At 35.5% G+C, this 20,148-nt stretch overlaps 1 protein-coding gene across 20 annotated transcripts in view; it reads right to left on the minus strand.

Annotated features, from left to right (window-relative positions):
- The window catches only part of CFAP46 (cilia and flagella associated protein 46), a 90,900-nt gene that overhangs the window by 60,852 nt on the left and 9,900 nt on the right, over positions 1-20,148 (minus strand). For 18 of the 20 annotated variants that reach the window (XR_010375030.1, XR_010375031.1, XM_064464451.1 and 15 more), the window contains 10 exons: positions 19,675-19,739; positions 18,971-19,135; positions 12,733-12,856; positions 11,309-11,403; positions 10,348-10,455; positions 9,279-9,378; positions 6,650-6,748; positions 5,093-5,283; positions 2,851-3,079; positions 1,562-1,682 (listed from right to left, as the gene is read on the minus strand). Coding sequence is in view for 18 of the 20 variants with exons in the window: in XM_064464451.1 (XP_064320521.1) it covers positions 1,562-1,682; positions 2,851-3,079; positions 5,093-5,283; positions 6,650-6,748; positions 9,279-9,378; positions 10,348-10,455; positions 11,309-11,403; positions 12,733-12,856; positions 18,971-19,135; positions 19,675-19,739 (1,297 nt within the window). In the remaining 2 variants the exon portion in view is untranslated. Of the gene's footprint in view, positions 1-1,561; positions 1,683-2,850; positions 3,080-5,092; positions 5,284-6,649; positions 6,749-9,278; positions 9,379-10,347; positions 10,456-11,308; positions 11,404-12,732; positions 12,857-18,970; positions 19,136-19,674; positions 19,740-20,148 lie in introns of those variants that run through there. The other 2 variants (XM_064464454.1, XM_064464459.1) reach the window with 2 other exon arrangements.

The raw sequence follows: 20,148 nt of genomic DNA on the forward strand, positions 1-20,148 counted from the left end.
TCTAATTAGCCTCAGTCAAGAGTAAATGGATTAAGTAATACATAAATTTCACATTCACATTCATGCTGAAATTTAGTAACACTTATCTAATCAAACACATTTTCAATCAATATTAAAATTGTTTTGAGAATACTGACTTTTTTTTCTACTTAGTCAACAAGATACTGGGCAAAAATACTAACCAAATAACAAAGACAAAAAAATTATTCAAGGGAGGAACAAGCTGGCCCCGAGGCAGAAAATTACTCCAGTGGTTACAGATACATCAAAAAGGGTTTATTTTTTGCAGTGTAAACAACATAGAGGAGATATTTTGCATTAGAATACAAGTAACCTGATGTACTGGGAAATCCAAAGAGTTCGTACGTTCATTTGACTCCAAGTAATGGTGCCTAACATAATGCACACTGCATTAAGTTTAAATTTGATCCTCAAAAAAATTGCCAAATAATAGCAGCAAATACATATGAAGTGTTTCTGGCTTTTATATCTATCTATATATCTGTATCTGTATCTATATATAAAGCAGGTTCACTTAAATTCACTTACAATGAAATAGGGAGGCATAATGTCTTACCATGCTTTTAATTCTTTTCATTGCACAAATACAATGCATTTTATCACCTTAAATCATGCATGAAAAAGTTTTCCACAAAATCATTTTCACATACTAAAATGTACTGCACAAAGTGGAATTGTTGATTCTGTAAATAACACTCCTAAGTCATCAATTGATCAAATTTGAAATGAGAATATGCAAGGTAAACACTTTGGCCTGGCTAAATAGATGGCCTGAGAGAACTGCATGGCCTTGCATGGCACAAGCAGGCTGCTTTGGAAGCTACAGGACTCCTGTAGCATTCCCTTCCTCCTGCATAATCTCTACCCTGGGAGTACACTGGGTACACTCAGAACGCTAGTTAAGTTAGTCATACACTTGCTTTATTGCCAAGATAAGATAAAACAGTTCAAGTAATGTGGAAAACTTGCTCCCTGTCCACTCCTCTTCAACAACAGGCTGTATAGTCACAAACCGAAACTGTCTGTGGCGTAAGAAACATGGCTATTTATGATCCATGCTTTAGAAAGTAAATAAAGAATTCATGTCTACATCTCTGTGCAAAACTTGGTCTCTCAAAAGCAAGTTTTTAGAATAGAAAGACAATTACATACAGAATGAGTACCTAATATGTATGCAATTAACACAGAATATTATGGGGTGAAACTTCTGAAAATAACACTTAAAACTGACTTGGGTAAGAACATTCAGGAGTTGCACATAGTGAAATTAAAATTACAGCATAATTTAAGCACAACAATAAGATTCAGATTAATTCAGAGGGGAAAACAGTAACATTTCCTCTTCCAGTATCACAATATAAATCTTAGATCTCTAATTAAATCAATAAGAGCTTTGCCACAGAATTCAGCAGAACTGCCACTTCACCTGTATGGCAATATTCTCTACACGCTGCCACTACATGTTATGTCCAACCTTTAAGACTGTGCAAAGCAGTCAAAGTCAACTGTAGTAACTTTTAGTCATACATATGTACATTACCTTTAGCTTCATTTTCACTGTCGAGGACTATTTGAAATGAATCGGGAGCTAGTGCAAGACCTGCATTTACCAGAAGGGACCTCGTTTTCCTCACATTATCCTTCTGCTTTCCCCTTTTAGCCTACGTAAAGAAAAGAACTAATTGTTATAAGGTTCATCTTTATTATATTCCTATTTATGTGTCTTATTTACTAAACGTAACAGAATGCAGATCACAGAACTTGGTACTATCAAAAAAATACCTATAGGAATTGTGTTTCTTCACATATCTTACACATCGTTCTGCAGTATTATTGTTGTTGAAAGTGTCTGTAGAACTTTGGTTGATCTTGACACTAATACACCAAAGATAACTGAATACAAAGTACTGTTCATGCTCCTCATGGGTTTTTATAGTATATTCCTCGGTGTATAACCTGACATTATGTGATACTTTCTTGAATAAAGAACACTATTTATTTAGAAACCAATAATAACATACCCATTGTGCAATAACTAGGAATTGCTACAAAATACAAAAAATTCCTAGTCCACTCAGAATTGGCCAAAGTCAGAGGAGGTGTAAGTGTTTTTTAAAATAACATTTAAATGGAGTAAGCTTGCATGGCCAAGCATTAAAACTAGATTAAAAATATCCTTACTTTTCTATGCCTTAACAATAGACACATCAACTTACCAGCAGCTTTCCAGTGCTGATTTTAGGTTCAGTGAACACATCTTAATTTCTGTGAACACCCCAAAATGGTGTATAGCTCAAATTTCTTTTAGCCAACTAACAATTGATTGCCAATATGACTTCTGTTCAGGTGCTGAAGCACCACAACAGAATTAGATGCAGTAACTCTTGACAATGACTACACTGTGACTTTAGCTTATTGTATTTAGTGTCATTTGTGAGTGTGACATAATATTGATTTATCTCAAAGCCAGCTAGGATGTTGAGCTATTTGGCCACTGTTCCCTTCATTAATTAAAATATTGTTCCATGCAATGAAACCTCAACTGTCGACAATTATGAATAGGCTTCTTTTTTCTTTTTTGCTGATATTTTTGCTAAGGAATAACTTCCCCCCGCCAAGAAATAAGGTTTAAACATAACTGGAAAAAATCCTTTATCACAAGCTTCAGAGCGTGAAGCAGCATGACCACCACAGAGAGAATTCAGAGTTTTTCAAGGCAACCAACTAATGGCTCTACTAATATGCAGTTCTACTAAACAGCTGGCTTTTCTCTGCCAGAATTTAATAAGTAAGCCTATTTCAGCTACTGACCTTATTCTTCATGATTACCTGTTCAATCATCATTACTGCCCGATCCTCTAGACGCTCAGGTGACTCATACAGCATAGTGCACAAACGAAGACGGTTAAAATTCAGTCTTAGATGTTCTTGATACTGCCCACCATTGTTTAGATGTATAGCTTTTTGCAAATGTTCCACAGCAGCCTCTATTCTATCCCCATCTTCTTCAATACGAGCTATTTCCATATGAACTTGGCAACGCAACAAAATCAACATGCTAAGGAATACAAATTTAAATGTAAACTGTTAAAATGAGGCAAACTAAAATTCTTAGATGTAAAAATTACCCAAAAGTGAAACTCAATAACTAAAAGGGACTCCAACAGGAAAACAGATAGTCCCTTTTTAACTTACTTTTCTCTTTCATTTCCACTATCATGCCTTTTTAATGGAATGACTTAGAAAATCTAACTGCACTTTACTTCCATTAACCCTGCATGAGAAAACACAGCCACGAGGAAGCAACGCATCTTGTAGACTAATTGATCTTTGTGATTTGGAAGAATTCTTTTTTAGTACCACAATGAAGTGACCACTTAGGTATGCAAACAGATTTTCAAAAACATTTATTAACTCCCAGAGAGAGCACGATGCACTAGATAATGGCCACTTTTAATAAAAGTTCACTCCCTGATAGTTAACATTTAAGTAGAAGATAGTACTATCTAGCTGTGATTGTACCAGCTCACCACTTCTAAAGATTTGGCTCACCATAGGCATAGATGCTCACTGTAGGCAGTGCCTTTGCCCAGACATTGCTGCAACACTCTATGAAGTCAGCATGTTTTCAACAAAGACTGCATGGTCTCTAACCTCATGTACACTATGCTCCCTGTCCATCACCTGCCCCTGGAAGCTGTTCATGACAGCTGTGAGCTCTACATGCTACTTCTGATTATTTCCAGGAAGAAAAACAAAAAAAAAACAGATAAATGAAGGCAACATTATGCAAAATAGACCAGAAGGAAGGGTTTTAAGGCTATCAGAAGTCATGCCAAAGAACTAAGGTATGTTCACATTAGAGCTAACCTGAATCACCCTTTTACCACTGACCAAAGCAGTTAAAATTAATGCTACAATCAAAACAAAAATGGAGGCAGGCAAATTGATAGGCACAGGTGACTTCATTCAGTCTCTAGTGACAGTACCACCTCAGACCTGAGGCTGAGTCTACTGAATTGTTAGACATATATGGACAACAAAAGCCAAAACCCTAAACCCCCAGAAACCTAACCTGCAAACTTTTAGAGAAAAAATGTCATTACTGACATTTAGTATAAATACCAAAGTCACATATGCTGATATTGCACTCTTTATGTGGAAAGCATAAGAAATGCTTGAATAACAGTATAGTAATGCAATATAGTGTTCTTATACATGTGTATATCTGCTTCTTCAGGCTTGTTTCCTCTTCATGCAACTAAAAAATTACATTTTAAAAACACTGAAAATACATTCCTCACCTTCCTCTGTAATACTTTTATCAGAAACCACCTACCATTCTGCTCAAATGACAGATTATGTTGATTGTATCTAGCTCCACTACAAAAGTTATGATCTTTTTCTTAGTAGTCAGCCTATGTATAGGTCCAGACTTAACTAAGTACCACATCCTAAGGTTTACTTGTTCCACTCAAATTAACAAAAAAGGGGAAGCTATTTAGGTGCTTAAGGTTAAGTATAGCATAACAGCAAACAAAAGAATACATCTTAAAAAAATATACTTTTTCTTAATACAGTAGGTTTTTCAATTAAAAAGAAGTATCACCTAAGATACAAAAACAGTATCTTGCAAGAAATGTCTTATTTGATATGTAATACTGAAGCCATGATGTTTTTTGAAAGTAATTTTTTAATTGTACGTTTTCAACCAACGAAAGTGATGATAATATAAGAATCTAAACCACATTCCACCACATTTACTCATAGTGCAACTTTGGAATTTTGATCTTATAATTCTGATTAACTATAGCACTTTTCAGTTCCTAACAGATTTCAATATTTGCTGTAGGCCATTAAACAGTGTGAGATTTTGCCTGAAAGGAACCTGTATTAAATACATGATTAATGAGGAAATGCACGCAATACGCAGACATTGATTTATTACAAGCTAGTGGAAAATTTTAAAGACACTTAACAACATAAAGCTTGAGCTTTTAAATGAGTTTGATGCGCAGTCATTACACCTTTCAAAGCAACAAATAAAAAGGTACACAGCATAGAAAGTTACCTGTCAATCTCTTCAAGGACATCAGCAACTGATATCAATGGTTTTCGCACACGTTGATGCAAATTGTGTTGTAGTAGTGGCAAGCACAGATTCCACTGGGTTGTACAAACAACCTGAATCACATCAGGATCTCCCAATTGAACTGCATGCTTTAAGGTTAACTCAAGATTTTTTATCAGTTCCAGCTGAGCCTACACAAATGAAAAATTAATTAGAATATATTGCATTTAATGAATACAACTGCTTACATGTTCCTCCAGATTTTAATCTTAGGGCTGTTTCCAATAGAAAGCAGTCCCTCATCCAGCAGACTTCAGAAACTTTTTTTTTTAAATAAATGTTTCTAAAAATAATTTAATAACATTTTTTTAATAGGCCTTGATAACTAAGGAGTATTTCTTTAAGGTACTCCATGCTGCCACTACCTATTTCAGACAGAAGTCTGTGAGCTATTCCCCTTTCTTGTGATAAGCAGAAATTAGTACTTGTGAAATATTGTGAATTCAGAAGGCTTAGCTTCTTTTTTTTTCTATACTAAGCTACAAATGCAGTTTAGGAAAAAAAGAAATATTATGAATGGTGTTTGCCATGCCATCAATTAAACTTGGTTCCTATTAAATCTAAAAGGAAATCCTTACCTACATTAACAGATGCTTACTAATTATTCTTTTTAAAAGTTATACAATTTAAAAAAAAAAAAGAGACAATCAAACAAAAAAACCTCTCCAACTGCATACCCTGTGGTAAGAATATTTAGAAATACCAAAATATCTAAATAGCCTATTTTTTATTTAAGCAGTAACAGTAGTGTTTTATATTATGAGGAATTCATGAAATTATTTTTTCACAAGGTGAATGGAATTTCTGAACGCCAAAATGAGAAGTTGTAGATAGGGGCAAATTTATGCACTAACACTATCAATTTCCATGAAGCATCTTCATACTTCCCATTGTAGAAACTTTAGGTGCCTCTAACAGCTGTTCTAAATTGCTCATTGTAGGCATCTATCTAATCCCATTGATAGCATTGACAATTTAGGCTTCTACTTTTGATGGTCTGAATTATAACTCAGCCAACTGACTCTAGAAATCTAAGAAAATCCTCCCCAGTGTGACAATTAATCAGGAATTATCTGAATTACTCTGACATAAGAATTTGCATGAGATCACCTATAACATGCAAAAATAGTCAACTTGGACTCTATGATCCTTGTGGGTCCCTTCCAACTCGAGATATTCTATGAAAACATCTCCCATAAATGTAAAACATGGAACAAAGAGTGTTGCCTTTGCACGCCTCAATGGCACCATCTTTACTCTTGGAAAGTAATGTATTATGAACCTTTATGGTCAGACAGAAGACTTAAGGGAGGAATATATAACTATTGTTTATTTTTCCCTGTTTTCTTCTTGGCCACCCAATTAGAAAGAATCTAAAGGTTTAGACGAATTTCTGATCAGCATAATGCAATTAAGACACAAAGTCCAATGCAATTTTCCATGTTTAACAAATTAAAACTTCTACTTTTCTCTCAAAGTTAGTGTTAAAGAACATACCTCAATGACTCCTTTGGTATAAGTCACAATTTTAGTGCCAATTTTTTTAATTTCATATTCACATTCCAGGCATTCTATTTCAATAAGTTTCCCTTGCTCCTATGAAGGATTAATACACAAAAAGTTAATTTTAATAATTAAAAAGGAACACAGTGAAGATTAAACCCGTGCGGTTACACTAATACAGCACTGTACTTTCTTACTGAAAATCCCATTATAGTACCAAATTAACTGAAACAATAAAACGGGAGTAGAATGTGTTGTTTGAACAGCAGTCACTTCTTGTTAGGCCAAAGCTGCAAAATAACTACCCACATTTTTAAAGTTGTTCATTGCCAGACCCTGCAATAAGAAAACCAGTGTACTCTTGATTTTTCCTATACTGTAATTTGATTTCAGTTCTAGTAGATTCTTACTCACTAATGTTATTTAAAAGGTACATGATTGGAATAAATGAGAACTATCAAGGCAGAAAGGATTCATCTTGATGGGTAGCATAACCTTTAAGTTCTAAAAAGAGCTTAGATATGTAACACCTCAGGAAATAATCTGGCTATTAAATCATACAAATTATACATATGGATCATCTAAGATACTTTGTATTTGATTTCACATGGTTCTAACTCCAAGGGAGAAGAGAAGGTTGAAATAGAAACAAGGGTTCCCACAGAAGGGATACTTGCTATTACTGTCTATACAAATACTCTATCTAAATCCTTGTTAATCTTTGATCTAGGGGATTTAAACACATCTTCCAGTGGAATGCTATGGAATTGTGTGACTTGCGGGAAATTTTCAGGAAACGGGCCTGAAGCAGACACCTGGAATAAAAAAACTCAGTGATGATAAGTGAAATTTACATTACAAGCAACTCAGAGTAGGATCATTATAACAGCAATTTGGAAATATTTTTTTAAATTTGTTATTGTATTTCCTTACATGCATATTTCAGATAACTGGAAACTTACTCATGGGGATCACAACACAACCAGGCACTCTTCCATACATTTTTTTATCAGAAAAACATACTGATTTTCTGAATACAGATATGAACAGTTCTGTTCCTCAGCGGGTGTACTTGTTTCAGCTGGGGTAGAGTTAGTTTTCTTCGTAGTAACTAGGATGGGGCTACCTTTTGGATTTGTGCTGGAAACAGTATTGATAATACAGGGATGTGTTAGTTATTGCTGAGCAGGGCTTACACAGAGTCAAAGTCTTTTCTGCCTCTCGCCCCACCCCACCAGCATGGAGGCTGAGGGTGCACAAGAAGCTGGGAGGGGACATGGCTGGGACAGCTGACCCCAGCTGACCAAAGGGATATTTCACACCTTATGTCATCATGCTCAGCAATAGAACTCGGGGGTGGGGGGGTCAGCAGGGGACCCGCTGCTCAGGGACTGGCTGGGCATCGGTCAGTTGGTGGGAAGCAACTGTTTTCATTTGCATCACTTGTCTTTCCCATGGGTGTTATTTTTCTCTCTTGTTATTTTTTCTCCTCTTTTCCTTACATCATCATCATTATTACTTCTTTTTAATTATTAAACTGTTTGTATCTCAACCCTTGAGTTTTCTCATTTTTGCCCTTCTGACTCTCTCCCCCATCCCACCAGGGGCACAGTGAGTAAGCGGCTCTGTGGTGCTCAGTTGCCAGCTGGGGTTAAACCACCAGAACAGGGAAGGAACAGAAAAAGTCAAATCTCAGAACCAGCTGGACGTAAGAATCAAGAAGGACATACACATTGAAAGACCAGTTATTAGGGAAACACACAAAATTTTGATCTAAGAATACCCCTACAGTAATAGTATAATAAAAATACTACAGAAGAGTGAAAAGTATTAAATGTTAGTAAATAACAAATCAAATAGTTTGCTGGAAAATTAATCATTCCTACTGAAGGAAACTGGGAAATGTGTAGGAACAAACACTATCAGAGAAGATCCACACAAAGGAAAGAATTAGGGCATGCAGTTTGTGGCATCAGCGTCTCTGGACTTCTCGCTCTAATGAGAGAACTATACTGCCTTCCAGGAAAGGCAACAGCTTTGGGGCTTTTTTTTTGGCAAGCTTTTTTGAACTCCTCCTTCCATCAGTCCTCTAATCATGCTCCAGACAAATGCTCTGTTTTCTCTTCATCAAAATTAGAATTCACATGCTGTTCTGCAAAGTTGGTACTGTACTCATAAAGACTAAAGTGAATGTATGTAACATTAACTGCTTTTAGAGCTTACATCTTGGTGACCAATTACAATCTCAGTGAGTAAACTGGTTAAATCTTCAAAACCTGCAGGCAGCATTTAACTTCTAATCAAACTGTTCCACAGATAAGGTTTAAAAATCATAGGCAAAAATTTACAGTTAATGTTTATTTGCCAAAGCTAACTCCACTGCTAATTACCTTATTCTACCTATACCCTACCTTCTGCCTTACATCTTCTCTCCAGTTTAGGAACAGATCACTTAGATCTAATTATTTATATTAATGAATATATAAATAATACAGAGGTAGTCAGAAGATCCCAGAACCATCAGGATTATTTTTAAAGTATAATCGGGGGGGGGGGGGGGGGGGGGGGGGAATGTATTAAAAAAATATTCTAGAAGTCAAATGCAATTACTATTAATACTTACAGTAATCCCAGCTCTCTTCAAATCAAGTATACAATCATATGCAAGTTTAATGCAGTTTACTTTCATAGAAAAACGAGCTAATTCCAGAATCAAAGGAATCCTTCAAAAATAGAAAAACATCACTTCAGAGAATCTGATATTGCTCTTTTATGGAATTAGAAAAACACTATATGACAGTAACTTTGTGCAATATATCTGAAAACCTTGAACTCATCTGAATATTAGATGATGTGATTATACTAGTAATGATCACAGTTAACAAGGAAAAAGGAAAAAGATTAAAGCTGGCTACATGAAAAATACAGAAGTTCATCTGTTTATAGAAAATAATTACCATACTTCCACTGTACTCTCATACAAACTGTTCCTGAAGAACATAAAAAATACAGAATGAAGCGTATGCAGCACAAAGATGGTGAAATAGCAAACAAAGGTTGCAGGTAATGTAAATACAATGTGGTCGACTGGCACACAGTTAAAACAGTCAAATGCATTGGTCAATTATTTAGGAATTAAGAACACAGAACACACAAAGAAGGAGACTGTGTTCTAATTGTTTGGATCTCTGTAAATAACTGAATGAGCACAGGACAAGAGAAGTAATGAGATACCTGAGTGTCGTCAAAGCAGATTGACCTTATTGAGTAAAAATGTAGCATTGCTTCTAACAGATGCGATATAACTACTGGAACAGAGACTTCACTTTAGTCTGCATTCAAGCTTATGCTGAAGAATTGGGAAGGGCCCCAGGAAAAAGCTAAAAATGAACTAAAGCCTGAAAAGCATCTGTCAATTCTAAGACCTTTTAAAAATCTCATTAGGGTTAGGGAAAGATTTAATCACATTATACAAACAGCTATATGGAAGAAGATATTTAATTTGGGGTTCTTTAATAAAGCCTAATAGGACCTTTTACTTTAAGATGACCTAAGCATTAACGCAACACAAACTATTATAACTAAGTATGAGTCCACTCTCTTCAAGGTCAATGGGAATTTTGACAGACTTCAGTGGAAGCAGGATCAACTTCAGCATCAACTTTCATGGAGCTATGACAAGTAAAACTCACTTCACACTGAGAACAGATGCTGGAGGTACATCGTATTGTTTCAAAAGTACATATAAAGAATTCAGATGTGCAGTGGCATCACTTGGGAATTCATTTGTGTCCCACTGCCTGCAAAATATTAGGAATCGTCCATAACTTTTCACAAGAAATATTATTGCATTAAAAATTAGAAATAAATCTCCTAACTTTAGAATGGATGGCTCTCAGCCCAATGTATCAGTGGGATACCTGGCTTTTGAAATATAAAAGAAAAAAATTAAAAATCAAGTGAACAAAACCTACTTCAGTATGCCAAATAAGTTACTCAGAGACAGCCAGATAAGAAGCACAAAGCACATTCCAGCGTAAGAGTTAATATTTCAGACCATAAATTTTATTCCAGAAGCAAAGAAAAATGGTGTGCAAAACTCTTTTCTTATAATGTCAACATAAATTTATCCACTGTTACTAAGAAAATAATTAATACCTTTTAAAATGAAGTGTTGAGACATTGAAAAAAAAGATCAAATGAGATTTTATTATTAAGTCTAATTTTCAAAATTGTTTTATGCCTTTAAAATTTAAAAAGTTTCGAAAGTATGCTTCCCATCCTTGCAATTCATGCATTATATTTTAGGTGTGATTTCCCCACTTCACATTTACTCTCTATACACAACTTTTGTACTGAACCGCCATCTGTTGGATACAAAAATGTCTTTCAACCTCTCAAATTCTTTCACCTGAGTGCATCTGTACAACACACTATTCCCTGCATTCCCAAAGAATTATCTCACTTTTTAGCTGAGGCTGTTCTCTAGACAGGCCTGACAGTTACTACCCAAACCATCATTACAGTTTTCCATTTGAGAAACTAATCTTTGCAGTAGATTTTTCTACTGGCATATGGGATTCCAGAACCTGACCCAACCTCTGTAATATCAAGCATCAAAGTACAAGTTGAAGGATACATTTTAGTACTTACAATTTTAGCATCTGCATTTTATAAATAACTGAAAAATGGATGGAATTGTGTATTTCCTTCTCAACCTGGGAAATATCCATCAGGTTGTGGTATACCTATAAAATAACAATTTAATTATTAATTGACTAAATAAGCAAACAAAGGACAGACACTCAACAGGGCTAGAATAAAACAGGTATGTTGACTGTAGGCTTCTTCATGGACTTTAAGGGCCACATAGACACCACAAAGATCACCTAGTAGAGCCATACTAATCTTCACATAGTGAGCATCAGAAGTATTAGCAGAAATCTAAATGTGGAACTAACATGTGAGTTAGAATTCTAATCAATGCATTTTTAATAACACCTTTTGACAGCACTCGTTCCAAAATAATCTCATTCAGCTATGAGAAATTAGCCCTATTCAAATTTATCTGTAACTATAAAATATATATAACTAAAGAAAATAAACTGTAGTCACTTCAATTTAACTGTAGAATTACACATCATTTCTTTTGACTCTCTGACACTGACTGCCCATAGCAATCAATACCGATTACTTAAGCTGTACTGGAACAAGAAGTTTTGCAGGACTTAATTATGCTGTTACTAAAGAACTCAACAGTGGGGATCATACTTCTGTAGCCTTGCTGAGACACATAGCCCAAGTACAATTTTAGAACAACTTTATTCTTCTGTTTAAGGCCACTGTCAAATAGCTCTGCTCAACACTGCCTCTATAAAATACAAAACCCATTTTGACCTTGCCTAAATGTTATTGCTTCATTAATATCGCACCTCTGGAAGGTTGTATATTGGTCGTCTTAATCCAATGTTAGAGAGCTCTATAATAAAAACATACGGTCTTGAAATGCAGTGACTGGTAGTGGAGAGAAAACAGACAGTGTAGCAGAATGAAAGAAAATATGACTGCGTGCAACTTCCAAGTTTTATTTACCTATATCTGCTTTTGCCACGTTCATCTTCACCATCTTATTTCCCAGATTAGGAGCATGCAAGAAATGTGGACTATTGTCATATGCTCTGATTCCCAGAATTATTTATAGGGTTCATGTTGGATCATTTAAGTATTTATCAGAAAAGTCAACAGATGCTAAATATGCTCAATGGCATAAGGCAGGTTAAGTTGCACCCACCCCACCTTCTGTGTTAATGTAATTATTCCCAAACAGAAATTTTAGGGTTAGCAAGTTATCCCGATGATACTATGTTGTATTAAAATAACATGGAGCAATGGGGAGCTCTTTAGCTTATAGTATCAAAAATATACAAATTGTAAAAATCACTACATATCTACTGTATTGTTTGGTAGCTCACAAAATTTAAATGAAGGAAACATCTTTAACAACTACAACTATGATCTTATGAAATATAGAGAAAGCTGCTGTCTTACTAGGAGTTTAAAATATTTTACAGCATTACCATTAAAGAAAATATTTGAGAGTATTTATCTGGAACATTTTCCTTAATAAAGATTGCTGCAGTAGATGAAAAGTCTTTTGCTTCTTTCAGTTTTGAAGCATCGAGGAAGCACTCAAGTAAATTTCTGCAAATCAAATAAATATTTGTATTAAATATTTATTAATGCTTTCTGAAATAATTCTTATTCATATTTTTTCAAGAGACTCCTTATAGTCAAGGTACCACTCCTAAATGCAGCACAAGCAATTAGTGCTATAAAGCATTGACTCTACAGGAAAAAGATCCTCTAACTTCTATGTCTGTGTTTCTTCCAGGGATACACAGTTGTTAACATACATTTATTGCAGATCACAAAAATAACCTTGGAAAATGAGATTTTTGTGGAAACTTTTCTCAACAGAACACCTGGAATAAAAATTATTAATTATTTAGAGTTGTATGAGGAAAACATTTCTGTGAGATGTATTCTAAGATTCTCCCTTAACTACTGAAAGGCCAGTATTACAAAGCCATCTAGCAAAAGAAAACTCTATATGTTGGGAACTGCAGCATATCTACTGGATTTTCAATACTTTGATTTAACTGAAAAAGAGCCTGTGATTCCATTAAATAAATTAATAATAACAATAATAATAATCATAAAATATTCAAAAAATAAGTAGAGATCTAAGAAAAAAATGCTAACGTTAGTTTCATAACACAAACACATTGTGTGCACTTGCTAGTTCTCATCAATACCTCAGCAAGAGTATGTTTGTTATAAAAAAAAAACTGCATGCATGGTATTCTATATAACTTTAGCATACCCTTTTGGAATTTTTTGTTACTTTTTTTTTATTTCCCTCCAGTTTCAGCTTATAATAAAAATGCTGCATAGCAATAAACCATCAGTCATAGACCAAAGAAACAGAAAAGTTCACAAAAAGAAAAGAACTGTGGCAGAAGTGTAACAGGAGCTGAAAACTGCCTGTAGAATAGCAGACCAAGACCATCTGCAAGAAAATGTTGTCTGACCTTGAAAAAATACATGGATGCTCTTCATTTTGCACATAGAACTGCTTCTCTCAGTCAAGATATCTCAAGGCTTATGCTCCAGCTTTACTCAGGAAATGTAAGAATGGTAATACATTGATATTGCTACCCCATTTATTACCAATTATTATCAAATTATAAAATAATTGGTAATAATGCAAATGTGTATAATAGTACCAATAGTGCCCTGGGTTGACTGTGGAGGGTTTTTTTGACTTCCATTTTAATTTTGCTTAGGAAAAAAACCATTCTGTTCTAAAAGTAAAATTATCAATGACAAATTAATTTACTAGCAGAATCAGGTGTTACAAAAGTATCTATTTTCTAACTTTCTGTATTCCTTATAATCTCTAAATTAGAAGATGGGAGCTGACACTCAATGCCTCTTTTGTCTCAGTCTTCACCAGAAAGGTCTCCTAGGCCTTGTGCCTGCTAGGAGCATTCAAAAAGGTCAGTAGAGCAGATCTACTGAAAAGGACCTGGGGGGCATGGTGGACAGCCAACTGCACACCAGCCAGCAGAGTGCTCTGGAACCAAAGGTGGCCAACAGCATCCTGGTCTGTATTAACAAGAACACAGACCGCAGATCATGAAGGCATGTGCCTAGGGACGCAGGTCACTGAGAAGATGGACGCAGACTCTTTACTAAGGTGCATGACAGGAAGACAAGAGACAATGGGTATACATTGTAACAAGAGAGGTTCAGAGTCGTAATACAGAAAATCTTTCTCCCCATGAGTTTAGTCAAGCAGAGTTGCTGCAGCTGAGATAGGTTGTGTAGTCTCCATCCTTGACTGCTTCCAGAGCTGACTGGATGAAGTCTTACGCCTGGCCCCACAGCTGACCCAGCTTTGAGCAGGAGGTTGGATTACCCATCTCATGAGCTCACTTCCCATCCTAACTGCCTTGCGATCCTAAGGTATACGCCATACCTCTAGACATCATCTGTCAGGATTATTCCAGATGTTATCCGTCAGGGTTGGGTTTGGTTTGTTTGGTGGTGGGTTTTTTTTGTTTGGTGTTTGGGGTTTGTTTTTTTTGTTTGTTTGTTTGTTTGTTTTGTTTTTTTTTTTAAAAAGCAAGGTAGTACCTAATGTAATGAACTTGGCTTAAACTTTTGGATTAGCTAGTGAAAATAGATACTTTTACGCTTGGTTCAGTTCCACTGTGTATTCTAAATCTCAAAACTTCCCATTAACAATTTCCTGCTCAACCAACATTATTTTTCTTGACTTATTTTTACTGCTGTTTTAGATATTATTTGTTGTTTCTTTCACTGAAATTAAATACTGAAGATGCAATAAATCTGTGTGTTGAGTAGGTTGCTTTCTAGCACTACTTTTCCTTAGTGACTATAGACTTATGAATATCTGTGGTGGTTTCAGCTGGGGTAGAGTTTAGTTTTCTTCATAGTAACTAGGATGGGGCTACCTTTTGGATTTGTGCTGGAAACAGTATTGATAATACAGGGATGTGTTAGTTATTGCTGAGCAAGGCTTACACAGAGTCAAAGTCTTTTCTGCCTCTCGCCCCACCCCACCAGCATGGAGGCTGAGGGTGCACAAGAAGCTGGGAGGGGACATGGCTGGGACAGCTGACCCCAGCTGACCAAAGGGATATTTCACACCTTATGTCATCATGCTCAGCAATAGAACTCGGGGGAAAGATGGCAGGGAGGCCACTGCTCAGGGACTGGCTGGGCATCGGTCGATTGGAGGTAATTGTTTTGATTTGCATGACTTTTCTTTCTGGGATTTTTCCTTCCTGTCTCTCTCTCTCTCTCTGATATTTCCCTGTTCATTACTTATTATTATTATTGTTGTTATTATTATTATTATTATTATTATATTTCAATCATTAACGTGTTCTTATCTCAAACCACAAGTTTCCTCACTTTTACCTTTCCAACACTCTTCTCCCATCTGCCTGGGAGAAGTTGCCAGCTGGGCTTAAGCTATGAAATACCTTAGCCTGCATCTGTTGTTTAATCTGTTCTCAGTAGCACAGACCTCAAATTACCTAAGAGACATAAATTTTAAGAGAAAGAGCTATCTCAGTAAAATATGAACTGCAATCAGAGATTGCAAATGAGATACTATCAGTTCAGATGCTTTAAAATTTCTTCTTTAGATTTATCTTAGAAAAACTTAACATACAAAATAGAAATAGCATGGCCAGCAAGACTAGGGGAGTGATTGTCCCCCTGTACTCAGCACTGGTGAGGCCGCACCTCAAACGCTGGGCTCAGGTTTGGGCCCCCCAGGACTAGAAGGACATTGAGGTGCTGGAGCGTGTCCAGAGAAGGGCAACGAAGCTGGGGCAGGGTCTGGAGCACAAGTGTGCTGGGGAGCGGCTGAGGGAGCTCGGGGGTTTAGCCTGGAGAAGAGGAGGCTGAGGGGAGACCACCTCGCTCTCTACAACTACCTGAAAGGAGGCTGGAATGTGGTGGGGGTCAGCCTCTTCTCCCAGGTAACAAGCAATAGGACAAGAGGAAATGGCCTCAAGTTGCACCGTAAGGATTGTCAAGCACTGGAACTGGTGGCCCAGGAAGTGGTGGAGTCACAGTCCCTGGAGTTATTTAAAAGATGTGTAGACGTGGTGCTTAGGGACATGGTTTAGTGGTGGGCTTGGCAGTGCTGGGTTAACAGTCAGACTTTATTATCTTAAAGGTCTTTTGCTACCTAAATGATTCTATGATTCTAGAACCAATTGAAACTCTGCCAAAAGATCCAACTCTGAATATTAGCTCTGTAAACCTACAACTATAGTTAAATAAAAGCAACATTAGGACCTTATTTTTGCCTGAATTTGGAATAATAAAATTTCTTGTTAGTGAACAGCTGTCTGAGACATTGAGCAGATTGTATTAGCATATGCTTTATACGTCTTACCGTTGATCTACATTTCCACAGCACACCTTCACTTCTAATCTAAGTCAAAGAATTAATCATATAAGCTTTTCAGTTAGATTAATTAAAATGATACAATAATCTGGGCACACTCAATTTATACAATTATACCCTCAAAAGAAACCAGTATCAGCCTTAAATACATGTAGCCACTCCATAAAAAAATGACACACTGATCTCAACAAGTACCAACTATATTGTACCAAGATGCTCGAGCAGGTGAGTTGGACTACATGATCTTGAGAGGTCCCTGCCAACCTCAACTGCTCTGTGAAGACAGCAGAACCAGGTGCCTTTCACTGGGAAAATGGATGCTTTGTTATAACCCAGGACTGTTAACTCAAGCAATTTAGTCAACCTCCATTGTCAAAGTCTCTCACTTTCTAAAGAATTAAAGGAAAACTAATGTTTTAACTAGGACCCCATACTTACTAGAAAAACAGTTTCCAAGACTATTTTGCTAAAACCCTCTACTCTCTCTGACGAAAACTTTGCACATATTTTTTTCTTAGCAGAAGTGACCGTGTTCAGACATGAAAATATTTAAACTCTACCGTCTGAACAACCCACTGATGATGTCCAAAAAATAAGTGTGCAGGTGTCATCATATATACACCGTTCAACATGCAATGGGAAGTCAGACTGAGACCACCCAAACATAGGTCAAACAAGGATATTTTCAAGACACACAATAGATACACTGGTAATTATTTAAGCATATTGTATAATATGTTAACATGTACCTTTCTGCTATTCTCATTATGGAAAAATTCATTTAAAGGCAACATATCAAAAAGTATTAATTTATTCAGTCACTTAAAACCCAGCACCCACATCAGAAAGTAACAGCATACTTGTCTTTTAAAAGGCTCTGTATTTGTACCTATCTTAAAATTACATTTAATTGGGTTGCATTTTTCATTTCCTCATACAAGCAATAAGGACTTTCAGTCATGCTTAATAAGTACATCCTTGAAATGGGGAAAATAACTACAACTTCAGGCACAAATTGCTTTCAATTAAAAATAAATTGCTAAATATTCTGACTATAATTATTTAATTCAGTATAATTTACACTATATACACTTCTGAACAGTATGCATGCAAAACACCCTATATATTTCCTAGATAAAACTTGCAATTAGTTGACAAATGTCAGTTATGACAGACATAATGTTGAAGGCATTTTTATCCAGCCCTAGATTACTAATCTCTTTCCTAAAAATTATTAGGTTTTTAATTCTAAGTTTTTTCCATAACACTTAAAGATATTAATTTCACCTTGTTGGGAGGTTTAACTCTCAAAAAACCAATCTATTTCCCTTTGTTAATTCTCAGAAAGAAAACCTGTTGGTTTAAATCTTAATATCCTTGTTTATGCAAGTTATTCTCCTTTGCATAAATTTTGGGCTCTTATTTTGCATAAGACTGGTTAAAAGAAGACCTATTTCATTTATGCTTTGAAACATTAGGCCAAGAAGTATGTCCAAAGTAGCAGGGACAGCCTTTAATTTAATACCAAAGAAAACTGGATATGATACTAACTAGAAAGGAAAAAGCTTGATGTAAACTAATTACATTGATTAAGAACCATACAGTACCAAATTATACATTAAAGCATGTGACTGACATATAAAAACCACATCACTACTGACGACAACTCATCTCTGTACTCTTAATTGCTGTATTTGCAATACAAATCCTTATTTTGCTCACTGGTTTTTCAGAAAGTTGCATTTCAACACACAGTTATGGGTTAACAAGAGGAAAAAAGTAGTGAGAAGATAACTTAGGTCAATATATATAAAATCATCATAATGAAGAAGGAGGAAATTAGAAGGCATCCTGAATGCATTCTCACAACCTTACAGTCTGTTCCTTTCCCTTCAGGGATGAGAGGACAGAAGAGATCTTTGTTTATCTATTTAAAGGTTATGTTTCTTTACCTGAAGAAGACAGACAAAATCCTGTTTTTAAGAACTTTCTCCTCACTTAAAAGGACTGAACATAAGCAATGACTCAAACACTACATCCAAAATTACTGTGATACTTCAGACCAGACCTAGGGCGTAACTGCCGAGGCTGCTAAAATTTTAACCTCAAAAAAAATATTAAAATGAAGCACCTTTTATATTAAGTGTCCATTTATATCTCTTTAAAAATTATTAAACTTTCCACAATAACTGTACCTACAATGTTACCAATGGAATATACATTATTAAAGACTACCTCAGGTGGCAGCCACATGTACAAGAGGATTACAGAATGCCCATATGAAAAAATATGATTAAACTTACATCATGAGTTCTGCTCTCCATTCACTGTCTTGCTCTTCAGTTTGGTTTAATGCTTTAACAATCTGAGAAAGGCTGGGAATAAGATGACAGCGGAATCCAGGCTTAAGATATGGCCTCACAAGTTGCCAATAAAGAACTGAGGCATTATATATCAAAAAATAATAGCTGAAAAACAAGAATCAAGAATTTAGCATTTCATGGACTTAGATAAACATAAAATTACAGGCAGAATATTTTAAGACACTTCTAAGAAGCAAAAATTGGAACTTTTCCTATTTGTTTTGATAAGAACCAATCTTGACTAAGAACTGAGAACATAAGTACAGGACAAGAACACCGCAATAACTCTTGCAATTACACTCTACCCAGTAATTAACCACTTAATTTAAGTTACAATGGTGCTCTCCATCTACGGAGCATAAATACAAGAGGGGAAGAAACACACAGCGATATCTTAAAGAGGCTGATTCATCCCGCTTATTTAAGACTGTTCGGTATACTTATATTGTTGCAGCATGCACAGCAGTTATAGAAGTGCAGTAACAAAGTGGAAGGAAAATCCACAGAAGCAAAAAACCAAAACAAAACCAACAAACACCACAACTCCAGACTACCTAGTGAAAATCTGAGACTAACATTCATGAAAACCTAACTCAGTAAAATTTCCCGAGATTTAAAGAGTTAATACTATCAGTAGGGCCTACCTTCTATCATGGATGGCAAAATCTATTGCCTTCATAAAAAACAGCACAAACTTTTCAAACTCTTCCTAGAACAGAACAAAAAATTGTTAATGCAATTTGAATATGGCTTTTATAAATCAGTACATTGTTTTCTTATTTCAATATGTTCACATCTCACAATTTTTCTTTTCAGACCAATCTCAAATAAAACTTGCTGCTATAGAAACAGAAAAACTAAAAATAGGTAGAATTGCCTATCACAATGTTTTCCTGACTTCAAATTTTAAGACTATATTTTAAGTTTCTTTAATTTCTGCCAAACTTTAGTTATCAGCACTGAAATTCTCCAAAACTGTAAAGCTGCTTACTTTTTAAGCCTTCAGCAAAGAAAGCTCAGAAACATCCAAGAGCAAATTCAGGAAAAAAAAATATTGATTTGTCACATTAAAAAACCTGAGGTATTATTTTCTTCAGAAAAGCTCCAACAAGAATTTA

Source organism: Phalacrocorax carbo, chromosome 12 (genome assembly GCF_963921805.1).
Source record: "Phalacrocorax carbo chromosome 12, bPhaCar2.1, whole genome shotgun sequence".
Lineage (NCBI taxonomy): Eukaryota > Metazoa > Chordata > Aves > Suliformes > Phalacrocoracidae > Phalacrocorax > Phalacrocorax carbo.